The sequence below is a fragment of the Abramis brama genome (assembly GCF_963993115.1).
Source record: "Abramis brama genome assembly, chromosome: 9".
NCBI lineage: Eukaryota > Metazoa > Chordata > Actinopteri > Cypriniformes > Leuciscidae > Abramis > Abramis brama.
The window spans coordinates 27095162-27121600 of record NC_139971.1 but is presented as its reverse complement, the minus strand read 5'-3'; the positions used below and the strand labels follow the sequence as shown (position 1 = coordinate 27121600).

The 26439-nt window shown below is 36.1% G+C and overlaps 2 protein-coding genes across 2 annotated transcripts in view; both read left to right on the top strand.

Moving 5' to 3' along the window:
* The window catches only part of otogl (otogelin-like), a gene marked incomplete at its 5' end in the record, with an annotated part of 51823 nt that extends 41184 nt beyond the window's left edge, over window positions 1–10639 (top strand). The window contains 11 exons of the mRNA XM_084124231.1: window positions 8–109; window positions 215–319; window positions 1342–1382; window positions 1515–1578; window positions 1681–1859; window positions 2304–2408; window positions 2693–2812; window positions 2896–2941; window positions 4639–4710; window positions 8565–8644; window positions 9094–10639. Coding sequence (XP_083980357.1) covers window positions 8–109; window positions 215–319; window positions 1342–1382; window positions 1515–1578; window positions 1681–1859; window positions 2304–2408; window positions 2693–2812; window positions 2896–2941; window positions 4639–4710; window positions 8565–8644; window positions 9094–9294 — 1115 coding nt within the window. The 3' untranslated portion in view covers window positions 9295–10639. The remainder of the gene's footprint in view (window positions 1–7; window positions 110–214; window positions 320–1341; window positions 1383–1514; window positions 1579–1680; window positions 1860–2303; window positions 2409–2692; window positions 2813–2895; window positions 2942–4638; window positions 4711–8564; window positions 8645–9093) is intronic.
* Window positions 10640–11665: 1026 nt separating this feature from the next.
* Window positions 11666–26439, top strand: part of ptprq (protein tyrosine phosphatase receptor type Q) — a gene marked incomplete at its 5' end in the record, with an annotated part of 60040 nt that continues 45266 nt past the window's right edge. The window contains 17 exons of the mRNA XM_084124230.1: window positions 11666–11755; window positions 12712–12822; window positions 12900–13041; window positions 13152–13409; window positions 14273–14490; window positions 15206–15386; window positions 16149–16439; window positions 16525–16809; window positions 17740–18009; window positions 18103–18363; window positions 20901–21031; window positions 21320–21449; window positions 22152–22305; window positions 22389–22495; window positions 23944–24041; window positions 25441–25606; window positions 25745–26005. Of these exons, the coding sequence (XP_083980356.1) occupies window positions 11666–11755; window positions 12712–12822; window positions 12900–13041; window positions 13152–13409; window positions 14273–14490; window positions 15206–15386; window positions 16149–16439; window positions 16525–16809; window positions 17740–18009; window positions 18103–18363; window positions 20901–21031; window positions 21320–21449; window positions 22152–22305; window positions 22389–22495; window positions 23944–24041; window positions 25441–25606; window positions 25745–26005 (3154 nt within the window). The remainder of the gene's footprint in view (window positions 11756–12711; window positions 12823–12899; window positions 13042–13151; window positions 13410–14272; window positions 14491–15205; window positions 15387–16148; window positions 16440–16524; window positions 16810–17739; window positions 18010–18102; window positions 18364–20900; window positions 21032–21319; window positions 21450–22151; window positions 22306–22388; window positions 22496–23943; window positions 24042–25440; window positions 25607–25744; window positions 26006–26439) is intronic.

The window sequence follows — 26439 nt, the reverse complement described above, 5'->3', positions numbered from 1 at the left end:
TTTGCAGTGTGCGAGTCCTGTATTGAACCTATACCAGTGTGTTTGCTTGGAGAGATACTGGCTGTGGATATGAACACCACTAATCACTGCTGTCCGCAGTATCATTGTGGTAATTATAACAAAAACACAAGTAGTCACTCACTGTACTGAAGTGCCCGGTCATTTTGTGTGTCGTAATGAAACAGAGAAGCATGACTCGTTCTTGATCTTTCAGTGTGTGATATGAGTCTGTGTCCTGAGGCCAGTGTGAGTTGTGCCCCTGGAGCTGTGCTTGTGAAGAGACCCGTGCCGGACAGCTGCTGCCCAGAGACACACTGCGGTATTGGACACATGCACACACTTACCTAGATATCTAAACTGTAGCTTCCCTTTGACTTCATTTTGTTTTTAAGATGATCAAGATAATTATAGTAACTACAGAATAACCCTTACTCAAACCCTCAGATTCACCTTTTGACATTTTAGAAGGCATTATTTTGTCCCTCTATGTACTTTTCTTCCTTTTGTGGATTTTGAAAAAAACTAAAAATCCACAGTTCTCTCTTAAAGTACAGCTAAACTAAAACATGCACAAGCTCACAGATACAGAAACATTACATTAAAGCCCCTTTCACACAGCGCATTGATCACGGGAAATTGCCATTAAATTGCTAGAGTGCCTTCTGTGTGAACGCAATTATCCGTGTATTTTCGGGAATCTCTGTGTGAAAGGGGCTTTACAAGTACCATGCCATCTCCATGTGTTGTGAACACGAATACCATGTAAATAGCATGATAAATGCATGAGCTAATAATAGTACACTATCGTTTAAAATGTTGGGGTCTGTTGAAAAAATTTTCAGAAAGGATATTGTCAGTACAAACATTTATATTGTTGCAAAGATTTATATTTCCAATAAATGCTGTTATTTTGTTTATACTTTCTATTCTATAAAATAATCCTAAAGAATGAATCAGTTTCCACAAAAATATTTAGCATATTAAGAATTATTTCTAAAAAGATCATGTGACACTGAAGACTGGAGAAATGATGCTGAAAAATCAACTTTGGCATAACAGGAATAAATGACATGTTAAAATATATTTATATATTATATTATTATATTATATTATTTATATATATATATTTATATTTCACAATATTACTGTTTTACTGTATTTTTGATCAAATAAAATGCAGCCTTAGTGTGCATAAGAGACTTTCAAAAACATAAAAATATCTTACCGCCCCCTAACTAGTGTGTGTATGTATCAAAGTTCCATATCACCATGATTTGTCAAAGTATTTTTTGTATGCATACACTCAGTTACATTTGTAACATTTGTTTTTGTTGTTTTTAGAATGTCAGTGTGAGAACTTTACAGTTCCGGTCTGCGCTGCGGTGAGTGTTCTAAAATGTATTCTGTGTGTGTGAATACATTGTATATAGTCCATTTTGTTGTGTGCATGAATTACATTGCCATAATGGACTGTTCTGGAACTACAGTATTATTCCGTGACCTTTGTTTTATAGGGTGAGGTGAAAGTGGAGGATCCAGACTCCGGTGGCCCGTGTGGATGCCCACTGTATAACTGCAGTAAGACTCAAACTAAAACTCACACACTCAAAATGCCATGCTATTCAATGAAACTGAAGCACAAGTCTGTGTTTATGTATCTTTGTGTGTTTGTGTGTGTAGAGAAGGCAGAAGTGTGTCTGTTTCAGGATGTGACAATATTGAATCCGGGCCAGTCTATGGTACAATACTTTGAGGGGGAACTGTGTTACACGGTTCAGTGCCTCACACATAAAGACCCCAGCACCGGGTTCTACGCCATGGAGGTCACCACTGCCAACTGCTCTGAGAAGTGTGATCCTGTAAGTCACATGACTAATACAACTTTCATTATGAATTAATGGATGTTTCCACATATTTTTCATGATGTTCCATGAAATTTATGAAAGTCCAGTTTTAAAAGGCACATATCATGGGAGCAAAAAATGCTCTTCTAAATTAAATATTTCAATGTACAGTGTACAGTGTAGAGGTTAGTCAATCATAACAGAAGTGATTTACATATAGAAGTCTTAAAGGCACAGCACCAATTTCAGCCTTCTAACGGTTAAAAAGACAGTAGAGGATATGTAAAACTAAATTAAAGCTGTTTTTTGTGGATTTCATGGAATAAACAAAACTTCAAAAGTGCAGAATAGACAATAACATATCTTATTTTTATATTTTTCCGATTTTTTTTTTTTTTTTGTGCGTGTGTGTTACGAATTTAAAATATATATTTTTTGTTTACATTTCTGTCACTCTAGCATCAGGTTTATGTCCCATCATCTGATCCACATGTGTGCTGTGGCTCCTGCAAAAACATCTCATGCTCATATCCCAGTGAAAACGGCACTACAGAAGTATTTATGGTAATCTTCACTGGTGCTTTTTATTAATGCAACCCCAAACTTACCCTTGAAGGAAACTTTCTGACATTATTTACTGTATTTATGAACATTTTCCCCTTTGAGGGTGTTCACAAATGGATGTTTTGTCAGATTTTCTGGGGGCATTTTCAGCAAATTGATCAATAAAAAATATTACTATTGTAGGTCAGAAACACACACACTCAGACAAACCCCGTCATTGTTTTCAGGAAACAGCCGCAAATGCATGAACCTGATAGGGTTTTTTTTTTTAATGTGGTTTGCAGGCAGGCAGCTCATGGGTGGCTAACTGCACACGGTTCGACTGTATGGAGACTGCGGTAGGGGCAGTAGTTCTGGCCTCTGGAGTTGTCTGTCCTCCTTTCAATGACACAGAGTGTATTCAGGTCTGACGCAAATCACTGCATTCCTTTTGCTGCTTCTGTATCTGTTTGTGTTGTTCTTCTAACCTCTGTGCTGTCTGTTTCAGAATGGAGGCGTGGTTCAGACGTATGTGGACGGTTGCTGTAAGACATGTGAGTAGTGCGTGTCTGGGGCTGGCTGTGCTTTCTGGGAATGCTGGGGGCTGTTTGGAACAGCATGATGGAGAAGCAATGCTGGGCTTACTACTGTAGCTGCTGGTTGCATATTGTGGTTAGATGCTCCCTGTTGTCCCGGGGGAAATGAGTGCTGCTGTATATATCTCATGGGCCTTTTCATTCTTTTCTTTCAATTTCAATTGTGCTTTTCCTTGTCCTCAATTCTCTCTAAAATACAATGATTGTACATCTTGGAAGAAATGTATAGATTTTAGCTTGTGTTGTCCGAAACAGGGTTTCTGTGATGAAAGCCCAATGAAAGCCAGATTGCTATACAATTCCCCTCTTTATGTGTTCTTAACTCTGTCTTTGTCTTTTGTGTAATCTGTGGCTCAGGCTGGTTTTTGTGCTATGGGATTGGTGTTTGTGGTTTTTAACTGTCTCTTGTCAAAGCTTGATGCTTTAGGTATAAACAGTAACTTTAGCAAACCTTGAATGTTGACAACGAGTGATTAAGTAAACTTTAACTAAGCATAGAAAAGTTATGGGAATTCGTAGGTTAAAAGGTGTGGGAATATTTATTTAAAATGCACAAAACGAATGGGCAGCCAAATATTTGTGGATTTATTGCGTTTCATAAAAGCATTGTACACCTAAGTAGATCATAGAGACAGTTGGTAACAATGGTCTCCACAATCTATTTAGGCTTATGATGCTTGTGGAAAATGCAACCCTGGCCGGTATTTCAGTGTTCAAAAGTTTGGGATCAGTAAGCTTTTTTTTATGTTTTTGTAAGAAGTCTCTAATCACCAAGGCTACATTTATTTAATCAACAATACAATAAAACAGTAATATAGTGAAAATGTTGTTACAATTTTAAATAACTTTATATATATATATATATATATATATATATATTTAAATGTAATTTATTCTTTTGATGGCAAACCAGAATTTTCAGCATAATTACTCCAGTCTTCAGTGTCACATGATCCTTCCGAAATCATTCTAATATGCTGATTTGATGCTCAAAAACTTTTCTTATTATCAATGTTGAAAACAATTGTGCTGCTTAAGATTTTTGTGGAAACAGTGATATATATATTTTTTAAGATTCTTTGATGAAAGAAAAAAGTTCAAAAGAACAGAATTTATTTATTTGGAATAAAAATATTTTGTAACATTATAAATGTCTTTGCTGTCACTTTTGATCAGTTTGATGTGTCTTTGCTGAATAAAAGGTAAAAAAAATAAAAAAAATCTTACTGATCCCAAAGCATTTGAATGTTAGTGTAGGCCTAAATTTCTTTTTGCATTACTCATAAACCAAGGAAAGCATATTGGAAAAAGCTGCATGAATCTGTTTTAAGACACAGTTTTCTTTGATTATATTGGCATGGCATGCTAGAGGGATTCAGAGGTGATTTTGAGGAAGAAACTCCACATGTCTGGCATGTGCCTTTGCTGGCTATGTGCTAATAATTTGCTTTCAACAAACTGGTATGTATTTTTTGTGCAAGCGGTGGGTCTGTGCATCTTTTTACGCATGAGGGCACTTGTGGGTGCAGGTTTGTGTGTGTTCGCATTGGTTTGGGGGCTCTTGTGTTTGTGCTGGAAGCTTTACGAGCGACTTCAACCAAATGAGTTTGTTACAGACTTGTGAGTTTGTGAACCTGCCCCTGTGTGTTTCTCAGGTGCTGGACTTGGTTTGTTGCCTTTTTCCGTTAGTCCAGTAACACCCACTGCTAGTACTAACTGTGATACAGGTACTCACTCATCTACTGAATTATCTTCTTTATCTGTGTCTCATAATATTTTATGTGTGTTTAAGAAAATATTTTTTTTTACTTATCTCTTTCAGTCTTGCCATTATTTTCTTTTAGTTTGAGTGAATCAATGAAGGTGAATTGATTAAGTGTGTGAGACGTTTGGGCTATAATAGGAATTCTGTCATCATTTGCTCACCCTCATGTTAGTCAAATTCCTTATACAGTTGTTCTGCTGTGGAACACAAAAGCAGTACTTTTGAAGAATATTCATACTTTTTTTATTTTCCCAATATAGTACTGTACCTTACATCTTGAAGCTAAAAAAGAATAGAATAAAATTATTCTATTTATTTACAGGAAATCTTGCCTCAGTTCTTAAATGTTATAAAGCCTTGTGTTTAATTACAATACAACTTTAACATAGTAGGATGTCCTGTTACTTTATCCTCTACAGTAAAAGACCTGGGTGTTATACTAGATTGCAACCTGTCTTTTGAAAATCATATTTCATATGTTACAAAAACAGCCTTTTTCCACCTTAGAAACATTGCTAAGCTACGTAATATGCTATCAGTTTCTGATGCAGAAAAGTTAGTTCATGCATTCATGACCTCGAGACTAGATTACTGTAATGCTTTATTAGCCGGTTGTCCTGCGTCCTCATTAAACAAGCTACAGTTGGTCCAAAATGCCGCCGCTAGAGTTCTTACTAGATCAAGAAAATATGATCATATAACACAGATTTTATCATCACTACATTGGCTACCTATAAAGTTCTGTATTAATTACAAGGTATTGCTACTGACTTATAAAGCCCTAAACGGCTTAGCTCCAGTCTATTTAACGGATCTTCTATCGCCCTATAATCCATCGCGCTCTTTAAGATCACTAAATTCGAGGCTTTTGGTCATACCTAGGATATCCAGATCCACCAAAGGAGGGAGAGCATTTTCACATTTAGCTCCAAAACTCTGGAATAGTCTTCCTGATACTGTTCGTTGCTCGGACTCGCTCTCCCAGTTTAAAACTAGATTAAAGACGCATCTCTTCAGCCAGGCATTCATATAATATTTTTAATCTTACAGTTCAAACTACAATCCGGCCTCTAGTTCATAAATGCCAGAGGAGAACTGGCCCCCAACTGAGCCTGGGTTCTCCCAAGGTTTTTTTTTTTCTCCATTAGGTCACCTGATGGAGTTTCAGGTCACCATTAGGTCACTTGATGGAGTTTTTCGGTTCCTTGCCACTGTTGCCTTTGGCTTGCTCAGTTGGGGATATTTTTGGGGATATTTAATTTAATTTTATCAATCAATAAATTCCACTAGAAACAAACCTTGTTGTATTATTTTAATTTAATACTGTGAAGCTGCTTTGATACAGGGCACTGTTGTATTCCATGGAAAAAAGAACAACAATATGGGTTTCCACAACATGAGGGTGGGTAAATAATGTCGGAATTGTCATATTTTATGAATTATTCCTTTAATTCTCGTACTTGTGAACATCCGTGTAACATTCAAACGCAGGCAACACTGCTTTCCAAAACCACTCATCAGCTGTCCCTCCCACCATCTCAGACACACAGCTGTGAAGTCTTGATTTATTTCCTGTTGAAACCCCCTGATATCTTTGAAACCTGTCCTCCGTTTGAACCTCCAGAATCTCAGTGTCAAAATTAATGAGCTGGGAATTTACAACATACACACACGCACACTGCCCTCAAAAGAATTAAATGCCTTTCATTTTATCATTGTCATACAAACAAAAATTACATATGGGTGAAAAGTTCAGTTTTCAATGGTGCCACTCGATCATTGTCAGACAAATGTCACCATGGTAACTAACTTGTCAATCAAGTGGAGCCTCCAAGGTGCAGTAATAATAGTCACTAAGCCTGTTGTGTTAATGTGGATTGATGTGTGTGTGCGACTCTGTGTGTGTGTACTTGACTCATTGTTACAGTCGTATTTACAAAGAATAAACATAACTTGGTTTAGTTGTCAATACAGACCTCGTGGATTGTTATGATCTTTAAAGATCTAGGACAGGGTTCACCAATCTCGGTCCTGGAGGGCCGCTGTCCTGCAGAGTTTAGCTCCAACCCCAATTAAACACACCTGAACCAGCTAATCAAGGTCTCACTAGGCATACTAGAAACGTTCAAACAGGTGTGTTGGAGCTGGTTGGAGCTAAACTCTGCAGGGACAGCGGCCCTCCAGGACCGAGATTGGTGAACCCTGGTCTAGGAGATGGAACGCAACATTTAGATATCACACACAAGATTTTCTCTTTCTGTCGGGAGTACAGATTACATAGTCTGTACTCAGTTTTCTTAGCACCTCATGAGGTCCATCTGATAAAGCAGAGCCCGCAATAGGCAGCAATACCAACACCTGGTCACCTTATTTAAAGGAGCAAATTTTCATATTTCATATTCCTCATCATGTGAAAATTCACTACTGAACATCATTAAATCTTTATTTTTTATTATAATTTTTTTTTACATTTATTTCATTATTAATAGAGTGCAACAGTCAGATTCTTGAAGTAAAAACTCCATTCATTTTCTCCAAAGGGAAACCGGTTTTGAACGATAACTTATAAACCTGTAATAACAGCCCTACTGGAGCTACAAAGTTGTTAATCCATGGTATTTGCAACTGCTGAAGCCGTCAGCCTGCATTATTTAATAATCGTGTTTAACAGTAATTCCTGCTGGAAAAACTACATTATCTATGAAGCTGTTCAGAGAAGTACACCAATCAGAAAGTCAAAAAAGCAACACACACAAAATTGCTCTTTAGCTCCTCCCACTCCCATTAAGCACTGTGAATGACGTCATCAAGTCAATCTCTCTACACTCAAAATACTGAAATGTTTGTATATATATATATATATATATATATATATATATATATATATATATATATATATATGTATATGTATATGTGTGTGCATATTTTGCAATAAACTCAAAACATTTTTTAAATATGCAATCAAAATTTGTAAATGAGCAGTTGTATATTCATCCATAGTTTTTAATTTGATTATGCTGTTCACCAAATGCTTCATTGTAGTTCTTTCCCTCCCTGAAGCCGTTAAGTACACAGTCTTGTACCTTTGTCTTTTTGTCCGATTTTCAAAAACTTAAAATCAAAGTTTATAGTGTTGTGATTCACCTCGATTGGCTTGGTTCATTGTTTTAACAAAGACTTTTTTGAAATCCCTACGGGAGAAATGAATGGAAAAAAAATAGTTTGGGATTCAGAGCTGCTGAAAAAGGGGACAACTACTGCTATAATGTTATGGCAGAAAATATCAGAAATATTGTAAAGTACTGTATAAGTTTGTTGAACGTCAAAATGACATCTATTTAATTGCTTATTGCATGTTCCTGGTCTCATTGCAAATTATTTATCAGAGCACATTATTCCAAATATTAGTTTTCATAATCCTCAAAATGTAAGAACCTGCTTCACCTCAACTGATGTCAAATAGGGCTTATGGGCTATTGATTGTTGACAAAAAAATAAAAAATATTCAGGCTTAGGTAATGCAGCATTTCTGAAATCATGCCAATAATTAATAATAATTAATGCAGTATAATTTAATGTTGGTTAATGTCATGTTACAGCAGTAATAGGAAATAACTATAGTCAATTAATAAATAAATAAATGTATGTCTAACATATTTTTTTTCTATTATTTAAATGTTTTATTTAATACATTTTAAATTGTTATTATTATTTTATTTAATATTGTTTAATGTTGCTTTAAAAACGAAAATGTGCATGTTTGTGTTCATTTGTAAGTCACAATTTTTCTGTGTGTGTGTGTGTGTGTATGTGTAGGCAAAGAAGATGGTAAAACCTGCAAGAGAGTCGCCATCAGGACCACCATCAGAAAAGATGACTGTAGAAGTAATGCACCTGTGAGTGTGAAAGATTCACATTAAAATTGCAATTCCTATTGTTACATACATTTTCTGTTGTTCTAATCTATTATATTAGGTTTGTTTATATTCTTTAATCCAGAGGTCTTCAGTCCTGCTCCTGGAGGCCCAAAGCCCTGTAAAGTTTATCCAGCTTGCTTTAGCTTATGATTTTCAAGCGATCCTGAATCCTTTGATTAGCTAGTTCCGGTGTGTTTGATTAGAGTTGGATCTAAACAGTGGACAGTAGACCTTCAGAAGCAGGGTTGAAGACCTATTCTATTCTATTCTATTCTATTCTATTCTATTCTATTCTATTCTATTCTGTTCTGTTCTGTTCTGTTCTGTTCTGTTCTGTTCCCTCTCCATCCATCCATCCATCCATCCATCCATCCATCCATCCATCCATCTGAGTTGCTAACCTCATCTCTCTTGGTTTTTCTCTTCAGGTGACTGTGTATTCATGTGATGGAAAATGTCCATCTGCCACCATCTTCAATTTTAACATTAACAGTCACGCACGTTTCTGCAAGTGCTGCCGTGAGAACGGCCTACAAAACCGCATCATTCAGCTGTACTGCACTCGAAATGCCACCACGGTGGACTATTACTACCAGGAGCCAATGGACTGCTCATGCCAGTGGAACTGATTCTTTGTGGACTGTGTGCAGTAAAGTTAAGATCTCAGTGAGAGCACTAGCTTGACACAGATTTTGACTGCATATACAGTATAGCATCTGTAAAACGGCTAACTACTAACACATCACTGTTTTTGTCTTTAATATCTCAAATGTATCTGTAATACGTTAATCAAACATTCATTATAATAAGAACAACAAACTGCTGTTAAATTTGTGTATTGTTTAGATTTTAGAGTATTAACATTAAATGACATGCAAATTAGTATTAATATTTTCCATAAACATTTTAAGTACACTTATACTGTACATCTTAAGATCTTAACTTAACCAAATGCTTTATTTAAATGCAACTTTGTGCTTTTTCTAACAAAATCACATTTCTTATTAATTAGAGGGGAAAAAAATTACGAGCCAGTCTTAAGTAGTTATTTGATATTTCAGTAACACTTACAATAAGGTCCCAGTAGTTAACATTAGTTAATACATTTACTAACATTAACTATCAATGAGTAACACTTTTGTTACTGTATTTATTGACCTTTGTTAATGTTAGTTAATAAAAAATGCAACTGTTTATTGTTAGTTCCTGTTAGCTCAGGTCCATTAAATAATATTAACAGATACAACTTTTCTTTTTTACTAATGTATTAATACATTTTGAAATTATATTAACATTAACTGAGTTTAATAAATGCTTTAGAACATTCTTTCTTTGTTAGTTCATGCACTGTAAAAAATTATATGATCAATAAGTTTTATGTTTTTACGTTGCTTTAACTCATCAAAATAAGTTCAAGATTCAACTAATTTTTTAAAATCAGTTTAATTTAAGTTGAAATTACTTAAAGTTGATTGTACTTAAAAAATTAAGGCAGCAACTTTTTTACAGTGTGTTAACTACTGTTGTTAAATAATGTTAGTAATAGGAATCTTGTTGTAAAGTGTTACTGATATTATCTGCTACAGGCGCACACTTCCTGTCACTAGTTGTGTCCTGTCTTAGCCGTCTTCAAAAAAACATAACTTGATGAACTTGAATTTTCCATACTATAGCCATAATGTCCAAAATTTTATTTCTGCTGCAAATGATCAAAATTGTGTAAGCCTAAAAAGGATTAGCATTTAGTAAAATATCTAAAAACCTGCATGTTATTGTCGATGTTTTTTAAATAATGAAATAAAAATACAAAAAAATTGCACTGTGCAAATCAATTGAGTTACCAAGCTATTTTGTAATATACCACTCAATTATCCACAGATTATTATACCGCAGATATTAATCAATTTGAAAATATTTCACCTTTATGTGTGTGAAGTCGTTTCACTGTAAAATGACCAAATGGACTATCAATAAAACTGCAAAAAAACAATTGGCATCAATCTTGGCATCCATCACCGGAAGAGTAAGATCTTTACCCTGATCTAATTTCAGAAGTGGTTTATTAACTAGATCAGCCCACGCATGACTTGAGTTATATCCTGCTGAGTTGTGTTTTGCTTTCAAGTCGGATAATTAAAATGTTGGAAAAGTTCCTCTCCTCCCTTGTGTACATCTGCTGAATCAGAATTTAAAGGAATGTTGCGAGTTCAATACAGTGAACTGTAGATTTCCACAGAGAATAACATCGACTAACATCGAGCTTTACTAGTAAAAACAACAGTGCACTGACAATAAAAATCTGGGGTAGGACATGGTACTGGTATAAAAAACAAAAGTACACACTTCAAAAGCTAGAGGAATAGACATTTTTAAAAGCTCAAATAACACATTTTTGTAAATGAATTAATACATTTGCATTCTAACTTCAAGTGCATTTAAATGTAAACATTTCTAAACCTTGCATAATGTTTGTAAATGCCTAATTCTTGACAGCTTATATAAATTGATTTTTATTCTCAGTGGGTGACATGTAGGAGTCTGGTGGGTGTTAGTGCGGGATTTTTTTGTGCATGTTTTGTTCGCTTCACCACTGACCCTACATGACTCCCACGTGCTGACTCTGTTGTCTTGACAGCCTGCACTTTATTTCGATTCGGTCAAAAACGAAAGAAAAACATGTAGTGGAGAGGCTATCTGATCTGACTGAGAGCTGCTTTCAAGAGGAGGTGTGGTTGAATCCTCTGTGTGTTTTGTTATGTTATAAGATGCTGGCCTGGGCATCTGAAGTGGCAGAGGAGGCGTGCCCTCAAGGAATGTTGGGGTTTTTTTTTTTATGTAAACTGAACTGAGCCAATTTTTTTGCTCTAGGATGCCACGGAGTGCACTTGTGACCACAAAGACTGTTTTAGGATGTTGCTGAAGTTTGATCATATTGTAGTGTAGATTATTATTACAGTGCAAGCTGCAAGGCTAAAGACCTTAGTGTTTTACTTTAAGAATATGGTGTCGTCTATGGACACTGGAATTATGGGATGGAGCTCCATGGACAAAGTTCTGGCCTTGTTTTGGCAACTTCTGCACTTCTTTCAGGTAACAATTCATTTAAACCGTTCATTCGAGATGGATCCCTTCATCTTCAAGTGCAAAAATGCAATTGTCTGCTGTGAATCAAGAAATAAAGAAATATGCCTTTCTGAGTTACATAACAAAACCTGTTTATGTTAGAAAAAAAATCTAAGCTGGAATAGTTCTTTAGAAAACTTTAAAGTCAACATGAAATCAAAATTGACTGTTAGCTTTCTTAAGAAATGTTCCTGTGCCATTTTTCATTAGTTAATGAGAATGAACTTTTGATGAAAGACTATAAAGACAATACAATCTTTCATCAAAACGTAGTAACTTTTGCATCTGAAATGACTTTCCTTTTCAGCCGTGTTGTAAACACTGTAAAAAATTATTTTCATGATTTGTTGTCACAAATTTTGTTTCTTATGTCAAATCAACTTAAATAATTATAGATCTGTGGTTCAGATAACAAAATATTTTGAGTTTCTGTTGATTAAACCAATCTCCTTTATTGTATGAACTCAAATTTTTAATTTCAATGAACTCAATATTTACCCAGGTAACTTACTTTTTTAAGTTAAACCAACAATACTTTTTTTTCTTTTTTTTTTTCTTTTTTTTTACAGTGGATTGACCAGAAATAATGTTAATCAAAAGCTAAATACTGCTTTTTTGACATTATTTTGCAGCCTTTGTAAAATCTTCCAGATAACAGAAATTCAGTGGTGCCTAACAATAATATAATAAAGTTTTTGGCAATAATATTGCAATAATATTTTTTACCTCCCTCTGGAATACAAGTCCCTTTTTTAATCATCAAATATCCTATGTAGTACATGCAGAAGTGGGATGTGAACATCTTTTCATGTTGATTTTAAAGGTCTTATAGGGAGCATAATGAAGTAGTATTACAGGCTTGATAGAAAAACAATGATCTGCACCCAGTCCCTAGAATTTTCTTTCCTCTTGTTGTCCTTCAGGCTTTCAGTCTTCCATATCCCAGAAGTCCATCCTCTGTCCATGTGCAGGTGGCGTTTCAGTGTTTTCCGTCACAGACAGCTAATTTTTACACACTTTCATTGGGAAACAAGGTGCGAAGCAAACACTATCCCTCTCAAATGCTCACGCACATTAATAATATGTTTGATTAATTGAGTTTCTCTGTCAGGTGCTGTGCAGTATTGCAGTTTGTGAAGACGTGTGTGAGTGCGTGATGACTTTCAGAGGACCACAAGTGTATGAGAAACTGGAATTTAGTCTGCAGTCATACAACAACACAGAACTGCTGGATGCCAAGACTTTCCAACTTGGTAACACGCAGCAGCTTCAACCCAAAAATGAACATAATGTTTTATTTATTCATATTGTATTCGTTGAGATTCTACTTTGTTTTAATACTCTTTCTTTGCTCTATTGTTAGTCCCCCTCCTGAGCTCCTCTTTAAGCATGAAGATCTCATCCACGACTGCCATGTTCAGCTGGTCTACATTAGATGGTGGAAATGTCTTGGATGTGTGTTTGGATGAGCACTGTTGGGTTGCATCCCATTTTCAGCCATTCCACCAGGTGAAAGGGTTACAGCCCGGACGTCGTTACAATGTCATTGTGAAAAAGAAAACATTCTTCCCTCAACTCCAAATTAACGTTACACAAAGCCTTCAGCTGGCCATAAAGACGGGTATGTGCAAAAACACATATTGTTGGGTCTGTGATGAATTGCTTGTGTTCCTTTATTGCCACTTTATAGTCACTTTAGTTAAAGGTTTCTGCTAAATACATCAAGGTAAACGTCTCAAAAGTAAAGTAGAACCATAATTGTTTTACTGGGATTGATGCCATAAGAGAACCTTTTAGAGTTTCTCAAATACTTTTTACTCTCCAGTTATGTAGAAAATTACAATTAACATTTATTAATGAAACTTGTCGTGGGATTCAAGATTTTTAGTGAATATTAACTTAAATTTCAGTCTATTTCTCACAAAAATGACACGTATGACTTCAGAAGATTTGAGATGTAGTGCAAGACTAAAAACGAGACTTAAACTATTAAAAATACTTTTTGTAAATTGAAATGAAACTGAAATAGAATATAAATATTAGATGAGAACTTTGTTAAAAGTTAAGTTAATGTACTAAAATGACTAAAACTGAAATAAAAAAATAAGCTAATTTGAAATATATATAAAAAACTAATACAAATTACTAAAACTAAAAAGCTTAAACTAAAATGGAAACTGAAAATATAATATAATAACTCAAAGCTAGATTAAAATGAAAAATTGTTTGGACTAATCTGATGGTGCTTCTTTGTAATTTTTGGGACAATATAATATTATATTTGACAGTATAAATCACCATTCACTTTTGTTGAATGAAAAAGTGTAGATTAGAGCTCTACTTTTGTGTAATCTCCATTTGTGCTCCATGAAATAAAATATCATGCTGATTTGGAATGACAAATGCTTGAAGAAGATGAACACTTAAGTAGTAAATAGTATAAGACACACACATACACTGACAGTGTAACTTGCTCTACTGCAGGTCAGTGTCCCGTAGGCTGGCTTGCTGTGGGGTGGAGCTGTTATAAGGTGAGCCCAAGGTTCAAGTCATGGTCTGGAGCGAAGCAAATGTGTGAAAGCTCAATCCCAGGGTCACATCTGGCCAACATAAAGACAGATGCAGAGTTTCTGTCCATCACATCCTTCTTAAAGTCCTGTGACCATCTTCTGCTGTTGTGGACGGCTTTGAATGACCGTGAGGTACGTCAAACACACATAAACAATAATGACGTACAATATTACGTACCTATATTTTTGAAAGACATGAGTATGCAGCATGTATACTTTGAACAGTGTGCAAATTGTGCGTATGCATATATGAATATTCTTTTTCGTAAGACATTTTTATACAAAATTGGAAATTAAAATGGAAAACAACTAACTTGAGGTCATGTGACGACAATGTAGCATAATAGAGTGCACCAGTGCCCGTCCACTTTTTCATTGGCCTTGGTTCCTGTAGGTTTTCTCCCATAATTAATTTTAAATGGTCTTCTTTAAAGAGTTGAACCAAACTAACCAGTTACTAGGTGAATCACAACATTACAAACTTTTATTTGCAGCAAAATAGTATTTTAAAATCAGAGAAAAAGATACTGACTTTATGGGATTTAGGCAGATGCTGAAGTTGTTTTTATTCTCTGATTGGTGGAGCTTTCTTTGCAGAATCATGGGTAATGTAGTTTTTCACGAGGAATTCCACAGTTAAACACGATTATAAAAAAAAAAAAAAAGTTAAAATAATGCAGACTAATGCAGAGAACAAGCTCATAGCTCACAGCAGGTCTGTCTTTAATTGTTTATAAGATATCCTGATTGAAAATAAATGGGGGTTTTACTTCCAGAACCAGGCTGTTGAATTCAAAACTGTTTGAAATGGGTTTTTTATTCAGCCTCTGTTTTTTAATATCTACAGACAGAAGGTGAACTCCGCTGGTCTGATGGCTCCGCCTACAACTTAAATATTGAAGTGACATCATCTCTTGCACCCAATCAAACAGGCTGTGTTGCGATGCAGAAGAATGCCACTGGAGCAGGATACTTCTTCACTGCTTTCCCGTGTAACCTGCAGCTCCCCTATATATGTCAAGAGGAGTGTGAGTGAAGAAAAGAGATAAGGGGGGTGTGATTTACACAAGCAGGACATCTTCCTCGATCAACATCCACTGTTGTTCTTGGAAAAAGGGGTTGGGATAGAGTCAGGATTGATTGGGTTGATAGGAATGTTGTTCCTGGACCAACAAAGCTTGTTGATCCAGGAATATGTCCTGTTTTGATTAATTAAACTGTATGATAAGCATTTTCAGAGAAGTGCCCTGAGGAAGACTGTATTGCTCAGAGGTTGCTCTTTTATAGCTCTGGATTTTCTTTTAAAGGTGCTATAATTCAGAAAGCCTTGTTATTAGCAACATTGAAACCTAAAACTATAAAAATGTAAAATAATTCAAAATATTAATAAAATTTAAATGTGCTAAAATAACTGATTTGGATTGCATAGCTGAGATTATTTGGTTTTACAACAATTCGATGAGAAATGTTAAGTTCATATTTAGGTCTCTGACTTTTGATTGTGGACTTTGGTGTCTTGGAAGATCTGAGCACAGTTTGAGACGTTGAGAACTTTTCTGAAACTCTAGAGTATATCCATGAGATGAGATTGTGATTACTGGAATCTTTTTGAAGGGAGAAAAAATGAAGCAGTGGTGATACCAAAATGACACCTTCAGCCCATCTCTGAGACTAGCCTATATTTTGTTGGGTAATAGTACACTGTGATGTCCACTTGTAAAGGGGCACTTGTAAGGACCATTTGTGGCTTTCTTTTAGAATAATCTTATCTATGTGTGTTTCTGTTACAGTGTTCCAGAGCAGTAGTGAATGGCTGTTCCTGGAGAGTGTGTGTGAGACAGAAGCAGCATTTATCTGGTCTAATGAATCTCACCTTGACTTATCTGCTGGTTTTTCACTCGCTCTACAATCAGAAGATGACTCAATGGATGGAACCCTGTCAAATAGGCCACTCACAAACACTCAAGGCAGAGTGAGAGTTCCAGGTCTCTCTCCTGGACACGTCTATCATTTCTCACTGGTTCTTACACGCCCCAGTGGGGCGTCTCAGACACTTGGACCCATTTTCATCGCCAATACAAGTAAGTTTCTACATTTGCAGTACCAACACACATTAAAGGAATAGTTTACCCAAAAAATAACTGGGTTGTTTGTTTAATGTTGCAGAGCCAAATCCTCCTCAGAATCTCACAATGACAGCTGTTACGTCTAGTCAGATTGCAGTGTATTGGACCGCCCCTGATTCTACCCAGAATGCTCTATTCAAGCAATACATCCTGCACTGGGTGGATCTATCCTCTGGCAGAAGCCATTCTATCTGGTTGGACAAGACAAATCAGAGTGCTGTGATTGGTGGGTTGAAGGCGTGTCATGCTTACAAGATCACAGTTTTGTCTGTCACTGCTCAAGATGTGGAAAGCAATGACAGTATGTCCGTGACTGTCATCACAGGTAGGTTTTGCAAAAAACAAAACAAAAAAAGGGTGTAGGAGATACTGAGGGGTGAATTCATTTTTGTGTGCAGTATTTCCATCCAAAACTATGTCTTATCAACATGCCAACCACAGCTCAACTTAACAAAAACACTATACACAAGATAGCACTGTGCAAACTCACCTATTGTGTGCAAATTAAACTATTTGTGTGTGTGTGTGGTCCTCGTTAACCCTACATTAATGATGAGGATATTTTTTGGTCCCCATGAGAAAAACAGCTTATAAATCACACCTAAGTTATGTTATTTGAAAATGTAAAAATGCAGAAAGTTTTTTTGTGATGGGTAGGTTTAGGTAAGGGGATAGAATATACAGTTTGTACAGTATAAAAATCATTACGTCTATGTAAAGTCCCCATAAAACATGAAAACCCAACGTGTGTGTGTTTGTGTGAACGTCAATTTTGTGTATGTAGACAACCTAGTTTTATTTATTTTTTAATTGTGCATGTAATGATTTAATAACACTGTTAAATATAATCTTTAGCAAATCTCAAAATGAATATCACAACAGTGTAAAAAATGGATGTCTAATTTCACTGGTAGCATTCAAAACATTTGACTTTCAGCCAGTTATCGGGATCGGCCAGAATTTTTTAAATGCTGCATCCCTAAATTTGGAAAATTTCAGTGTATAGGTCGGATGTCAGTTTATACCGGCTTGTCCTAATTACCCATTCCACCTTGTTTGATGCAATTACCTTATTTGCATATTGTTTTACTGAATTAGGTGATTAAACAGTGTAGGCAATGATTGAAAATAAGCAGATGCTTATAAAATCATTCTGAATGAATTCCCCCCTCAATTGGGTTTGAATAACTTGGGTTTTCACCCGGTTATGGAGATCTACATAGATGTTTTGTGTGTTGACGTCTGTGTGTTTTAGAGGTTAGTCCTCCACGCAAGGTCTCAGTTGATGCTGTGGGTCTGGAGAACGTGACTGTGTGCTGGTGGCCTTCACCAGATGAGGAAGTTGATGAATATTACATCCGACTCCGCCCACAAACAGATCAGGCCCAAACTAGAGAGTTCTGGGTAAATAGCTCCACCTGCGTCTCTCTTGCACAGCTCAAACCAGGTGGGACGTATGTAGTGGAAGTGGCTGCAGTGAAGGACAAAAACAGAAGCGCACCAATTTCCATACGAAAGACTCTGAGTATGATTCGTTTGTTTTTATCTTCCTTTTCCTTCATTTCCCTTATGATGCCTCTGTCTCAGTCTATAATATGTATTTTTATGCTTGTTTCAGAACCTGATAGCATCCAGATAGCTGTCCCATATGCAGTTGGCACACATTCTGTGGAGCTCTTTGTGCAGATGCCCAGAAACAGCATTTATGACGGCATCACCATTACTTACCAAAATAATCGATCCTGGACGCCAGTGTCAAAAGACAGCACCAAAGTGGTAGTCGGCAACTTGAATCCAGGGACGCAGTATAACTTTTATGTGTTTGTGACCAGCAGAGACACAAGCAGTGACGGTTTTGCTTTACCACCTGTGAGCACCTGTGAGAAAACATTTGAGAAACTTTTACTCTTATTGCTCACATAAGTACTGTACCGGTCAAAAGTTTGGAATCATTCCGATTTTTTTAATGTTTTTGAAAGACGTCCCTTATGCTCACCAAGGCTGCAATTGTTTGATCAGAAATACAGCAAAAATGGTAATATTGTGAAATGTTATTACAATTTAAAATAACCGTTTTCTATTTTAATATATTTGTTTTAAAAATGTAATTTATTCCTGTGATGGCAAAGCTGAATTTACAGAATCATTACTGACGGTCTTCAGTGTCACATGATCATTCAGATATCATTCTAACATGCTGCTCAATACTAAGAAATGTTTCTTGAGCGCCAAATCAGATTTTATTCAGAAAGGATCCATTAAATTGATCAAAAATGACCATCTTCAGTGTCACATGATCCTTCAGAAATCATTCATGCTGATTTAGTGCTCAAGAAACATTTCTCATAATAAGATATAATTTTGATCAAATAAATGCATGAGACTTCTTTAAAAAACATCTTAATGATTCCAAATTTTTGACTAATAGTGAATCGAAATATGAGCATACTGCTCATTTTATACTGCACCGTCATTTTTATTTTATTTTTTACAAATAATATGAAACCAAATGCTGTTACAGTACCAAAAAAAGGTATATATATATATATATATATATATATATATATATATATACAGTGAGGAAAATAAGTATTTGAACACCCTGCTATTTTGCAAGTTCTCCCACTTGGAAATCATGGAGGGGTCTGAAATTGTCATCGTAGGTGCATGTCCACTGTGAGAGACATAATCTAAAAAAAAAAAATCCAGAAATCACAATGTATGATTTTTTAACTATTTATTTGTATGATACAGCTGCAAATAAGTATTTGAACACCTGAGAAAATCAATGTTAATATTTGGTACAGTAGCCTTTGTTTGCAATTACAGAGGTCAAATGTTTCCTGTAGTTTTTCACCAGGTTTGCACACACTGCAGGAGGGATTTTGGCCCACTCCTCCACACAGATCTTCTCTAGATCAGTCAGGTTTCTGGGCTGTCGCTGAGAAACACGGAGTTTGAGCTCCCTCCAAAGATTCTCTATTGGGTTTAGGTCTGGAGACTGGCTAGGCCACGCCAGAACCTTGATATGCTTCTTACAGAGCCACTCCTTGGTTATCCTGGCTGTGTGCTTCGGGTCATTGTCATGTTGGAAGACCCAGCCTCGACCCATCTTCAATGCTCTAACTGAGGGAAGGAGGTTGTTCCCCAAAATCTCGCAATACATGGCCCCGGTCATCCTCTCCTTAATACAGTGCAGTCGCCCTGTCCCATGTGCAGAAAAACACCCCCAAAGCATGATGCTACCACCCCCATGATTCACAGTAGGAATGGTGTTCTTGGGATGGTACTCATCCAAACACGTTTAGTGGAATTATGACCAAAAAGTTCTATTTTGGTCTCATCTGACCACATGACTTTCTCCCATGACTCCTCTGGATCATCCAAATGGTCATTGGCAAACTTAAGACGGGCCTTGACATGTGCTGGTTTAAGCAGGGGAACCTTCCGTGCCATGCATGATTTCAAACCATGACGTCTTAGTGTATTACCAACAGTAACCTTGGAAACGGTGGTCCCAGCTCTTTTCAGGTCATTGACCAGCTCCTCCCGTGTAGTTCTGGGCTGATTTCTCACCTTTCTTAGGATCATTGAGTCCCCACGAGGTGAGATCTTGCATGGAGCCCCAGTCCGAGGGAGATTGACAGTCATGTTTAGCTTCTTCCATTTTCTAATGATTGCTCCAACAGTGGACCTTTTTTCACCAAGCTGCTTGGCAATTTCCCCGTAGCCCTTTCCAGCCTTGTGGAGGTGTACAATTTTGTCTCTAGTGTCTTTGGACAGCTCTTTGGTCTTGGCCATGTTAGTAGTTGGATTCTTACTGATTGTATGGGGTGGACAGCTGTCTTTATGCAGCTAACGACCTCAAACAGGTGCATCTAATTTAGGATAATAAATGGAGTGGAGGTGGACATTTTAAAGGCAGACTAACAGGTCTTTGAGGGTCAGAATTCTAGCTGATAGACAGGTGTTCAAATACTTATTTGCAGCTGTATCATACAAATAAATAGTTAAAAAATCATATATTGTGATTTCTGGAATATTTTTTTTAGATTATGTCTCACAGTGGACATGCACCTACGATGACAATTTCAGACCCCTCCATGATTTCCAAGTGGGAGAACTTGCAAAATAGCAGGGTGTTCAAATACTTATTTTCCTCACTGTATATATATATATATATATATATATGCAAATAATCCTACATTGCTGTCACATGACCTCGTAACATTGTATATTTAATGCAGTATCAGTTATAATTTTGAAAATAAAAACAGTTATTTTTCATTTTAGTAGTTTTGCACAATATGCATACTCCATGCTCCAGAAATGATATGCGTAGAATGGTAGTATGCTATTCCAAAAACAGTCAGAGTCTCTGGGACTTAATTTGAATGTGTGTTTGTCTATTTACAGGTTTGGCTCCTCCCACTCATGTGCATGCTGGTGTTGTGACTGACAGCTCTATAGAGCTCTTGTGGGACAGGGCCGAGGGGGAGGGCCACCATTATGAGGCGCTGTGTATGAACTGTGCTGATACTCCCATGGTATGATTCTGTGTTTGTGAGTACACATCCTGTGTATGTCTGTTTCTTTTAAGTGAGATCAGGTTGAAATAGCTTCTTGAGTGGATGATCTCATACAGTGCGGCATTTGATGGAGAAAAAAAGTGCCTAGCAGTCGCTCATATGCAACAATCACCATCATCATTATGAAACTAAAGTGAAATTGTGCACAGAAGATTTTAAAGTCAATGTTTTATGCTGTCCTTAAATAATAGATACTCAAATGAGGAGAAATAGTTTGTTTACTACTTTGTTGTGTGTGTCTTTTAGGTGCAGAAGGTAGTAAACACTAGAGCAGTTTTTAAAGACGTGATAGCAGGAAAGCTATGCAACTTTTTAGTTCGAACCGAGAAGGAGTTTTTCAGAGACAGTCCAGCAGTGATTATCGCCATCAGAGCTGGTAAACATACATTCACTAAGGCTTAAAAGTTCACAACCGTTCAAAGGTTTGGGGTCAGTAAGAATTATATATTTTTTTTTTTACAATTTTATTCAGCAAGAATGCATTTACTTGATCAAAAGTGACATTTTACATTGTTACAAAATATTTCTATTTCAAGTAAATCCTGTTTGAACTTTCTATTCATCAAAAAAAAAAAAAAAAAAAAAAATCCTGAACAAAAAATATGTCACAGTTTGCATAAAATATTTAGCAGCACAACTGTTTTCAACATTGATAATAATAAGAAATGTTTCTTGTGCAGTAAATCAGCATATTAGAATGATTTCTGAAGGATCATGTGACACTGAAGACTGGAGTAATGATCCTGAAAATTCAGCTTTGCACCACAGGAATAAATTACATTTTAAAATATATTAAAATGGAAAAATGTATTGTAATAATATTTCACAATTTTTCTGGTTTTACTGTATCAAATAAATGCAGCCTTGGTCAGCATATAGACTTCTTTTATAAACATTAAAACTCTTCACCCGAGTTTTTGAACGGTACATTTCTACATTTTTAAAGAGCAATATCTAGAAAAATGTATGGATTTTATATAAAATCTGGAAATCATAATTTTTTGTGCAATCCTGTGATATTTCCAGGAGTTTTATGAACCCTGCTTGATCACTTTAATTGCCTTGTGTCTGTTTGTAGCTCCCAGTTCGGTCACCTTGTTGCCTGTGCAGAGGACATCAGCATCTCTCAGTGTGCTCTGGAGGGCAGGCCAGGGGGTCAGTGACTCATTCATCCTGTCCATCAGAAACTCAACCTTTATCCTGCAGACCAATCAGAGTGCGTCTGATGACAGGTGCGGATTTAGATCAGTTATCTGCCCTGAAGATTCGTTCTTTATGTGAGAGAGGTTTGGACTGCAGCTTGCTCTCTTTTTAGAACATTTCGCTTTGACAACCTGTTGCCTGGAAGTGTGTATACTGTTGAAGTGAGCAGTGTTAGTGGAGACAGGCGAAGTTTACCTGCTTCTGCAATTGCTAACACACGTGAGTGTTACTACACTTATACATTGGTACAAAACTTAGCAGGAACTTATCGTCTGCTCTCTCTCACAAATCCACATATAAGCTCTGTTCCAAAATGTAGTGCCTTGCTGTACTGCCTACATAGACAGCTGCCCTCTAAGGTAGCATGCTAACTGAAACGGAACCTTATGACTCATTCGAAACACTTCACTTAGGTAGCAAACCATTCGCATTTACTTACAATGCCCCACAAAAAGTGCTCTTCATGTGAAGCCAATTCAATAGAGTTTGATGTTAGTGTGCCACTAAGCTAAAGCGATACTCCAGTAAACATAAAAAATACATATCATATATTAGGATTAAATCTGTTTATCAATAGTTTTAGGTATTGAGTAATATTCACACTACCGTTCAAAAGTTTGAGGTTTAGATTTTTTGATGCTTTTGAAAGAAGTCTCTGACTTACTTATGCGAGTGTCTCTGAAGTCGCAATTGCGAGTTAAAAAGTCCAATTCTGAGAAAATAGTCAGCCTTGTTTTTCCTCAGAATTGGACTTTATAACTCGCAATTGTGAGAATAGAAGTCAGAATTGTGAGAAAAAAAGTCGCAATTATCTTTTAAATTGTTTTATTCAGTGGCGGAAACAAGCTTCCATAGCATTGCACATATCTTTCATGGAAAAGCCAATCCCAGAATGCACTACAATAAACTCTAAAGAGGGGGTGTAATCCAAGATGGCAGGTGAGAAAAATAGATTTTTGTTTTTTTACAGGAAATAATACTTTTATTCAGCAAGGACACGTTCAATTTATCGAAAGTGACAGTAAAGACAATAAAAACATTTATATTGTTCAAAATATTTCTATTTCAATTAAAAGCTGTTCTGTTGAACTTTCTATTCATCAAAGAATTCTGAAAAAAATGAATCATGGTTTCCACAAAAATATTAAGCGGCACAATGTTTTGATAATAATAAGAAATGTTTCTTGAGTAACAAATCAGAAATAATAATTTACTATATTACTATATTTACTGTATTTTTGGTAGAATAAATGCAGCCTTGATGAGCAGAAGAGAATTATTTCAGAAGCATCAAAAAATCTGAACAACCTCAAACTTTTGAACTTTAGTATATTACTCAATAAAAAAAGTCAGAATTGTGAGATAAAACGACGCAATTACTTTTTTTTTTTTTTTTTTTGTGGCGGAAACAAGCTTCCATACAATACTACTCTTGAATTGGCCATAAGAAGGCAGAATAGCATAGAGACATGAGGATGGGCTCTTTGTGTTAGGACAGTGTCAAATGCAAACTTCCTGACACCCTATTTAGTTAAAATTATGCTGCCTGATTTTTTAACAGCCTGTTCCTATGATGCCGTTAATGCCATCTATGTAGGCAGCTCACTAGGGTTTGGAAACAGAGCTGTAAACTCACAGATGCTTTCAAAAACATATATTTTTCTCAGTTCCAGAACCTCCTGATGACCTCACTTGCATTGAACAGGAAGTGAGCAGCATGTACGTGATATGGACACACCCACCAGGCAGAGTGGATGGTTACAGGGTAGGGTGACTTTTTGATCATCCAATCAGTATCGAGATCTGTATAATGTAATTTGATAGTTGTATATGATAGTGTATTTTCACATATTGGATTTCTTTGATTGTTTTGATGGCCTCTTCAACCTTCTGACCCATTCATCTATGTAGAATGAGTTATTCTAAGTTTTTTTTTTTAATTGTAAGCATGACTAGACTAGTGTTGGAGCCTTTGCACACCTGTTAAAACTTTCATACTGACCGTCTCAGCTGAAATGTAGCCTAGCAACACCCTGTAGTCTTGTGTGCTCGGGTTTCTGCCTTTCTCATAATACATGAGCACCAATCCTTTATTTTACCTCACAAAGAGAGGGAAGGTGTTTGAGTGTATGATGTAAAAATCCAATTTTGCAAACTTAAGAAGATGTTTTTCAATCAAGTGTAAAGTCCCCTTGGAAAAACCTTGGCTAAAGTGACTCCTACGGTTAATGAGCACCTCACTTCTATGGTCACCCCTATTCTAGATTGGCCCTGCCAGCATCTCAGATCTTTGACTGGGCCACTAACATAATTTTTTGATTTGTTAGTAATTTTCCGTACATTACCATTCAAATGTTTGACTCCTGGTTTCACAGACAAGGCTTAAGCCTAGTCCCAGGCTAAAATCCATGTTTGAACTGTTTTTTTGTTGTTGTTGTTTTTTACTGAAAGCAACCTTTGCACTGTTATATCTTAAAATATATCAAGTGTCATTGTTTTGTCTCAAGATGCACACCAGTAATGTTTTTTTCTAAGGCACGTTTATAAAAGCTGCTAAAATGTCCTAATTGAACTAAGGCCTAATCCTGGCTTAATCTAAGCCATGTCTGTGAAACCAGGCCTGGGGATAGTACTTTTTTTTTTTTTTTTTTTTTTTTTGAGAAAGTCTCTTATGCTCACCAAGGCTGCATTTATTTGTTCAAAAATAAAGCCGAAATATTGTTATTCCTGTGATTCAAAGCTGAATTGCATAATGAAAGGTACTGGATGACCCCAGTCTTCAGTGTCACATGATCCTTCATGAATTTCATTCTAATATGCTGATCTGCTGCTCAAGAAACATTTATTATTATCATTTTTGAACTGCTTACTATTTTTGTAGAAACTGTGATACATTTTTTTTTCCAGGAATATTTGCTGAATAGAAAGCTCAAAAGAACAGCATTGATTTTATGAAAACAAAAACAAAACAACTTTTGTAACATTATACGTCTTTACTTTCACTAGTGATCAATTTAATGTATCCTTGCTAAATAAAAGTATTAATTCCTCTCAACAAAAAAAAAAAGTATACAGACCCCAATCTTTTGAACGAGTGTTTAAAGTTTATGCCCATACTTATTTTATTTATGTTGCTTACTTTCTTTACATTTGTTCCTCTTTAGTTTCGATATGGCCTCGCGGGTGACCATCCTCTGCAACATCAGGTTGATCTCCATGGAAACAGTATCAGTATTCATGACCTGACCCCAGGAAGTGATTACAGGTTTGAGATCCAGTCCTTTCTGGGGTCAGATTTCAGCCAGACCACATTCAAAAACATCTCTACTAGTAAGAATTTCCCAATGATACTTTCTACTTTTGGTATCATTAACATTATAGATACGAAAAAAAAAATACAATACATAAACACATATTAATAAGAAAGATAATTCTATGCACTGATTTTTATTTAATTTTTTATTCCAGAGCCAGCAGGCGTGTGTTCACTCTCTGTGTCTCACGTCAACATCACATCAGCCACAGTGGCATGGGCACCAGCTGCTGGCTATTTTGATTTTTATAAAGTGACCATCAGTAATGGCTCTCAAATCTGGACGTTAGACGTGAGTCCACACTTGCAGGAGGTCACCGTCAATGGCCTGTGGAGCGGCTGCTCCTACAACACCACTGTACAACGCTTCAGAAACACCATCGGTGGAACCGCTGCCACCATCACCATACACACAGGTTAGACTGTTTCCCAAAATGCACTTGGTATAATGAAAGGTCCTCTAAAACTGTTTTAGAACAGTTTGTATTGTCAAATGAAGCTTGAATTGAACCGAGCTGAATCTATTTTAATTGAGCAAAACTGATTCACCCTGCATTAAGTTGCAATTGAATTGCATTGAATTGCAATTGAAACTTGCATTGAACAGATCCAAACATAAATTAATGGAACCGAACTGCATTGAAACAAACTGAAACAAACTGAACCTTAACCGTAAATTATATTACATTTCAATAAATTGAACTGAACTTAACTGAAATTAATTATTAATTTTGATTAAAAACAGTTAAGTTTGGCTTGGTTCAACGGCATTGATTTGAACTGAACCGATCTGAACTGAATCAAATTGAATTGAACCAAACTAAAATGAATCAAATTAAACAATTTATCA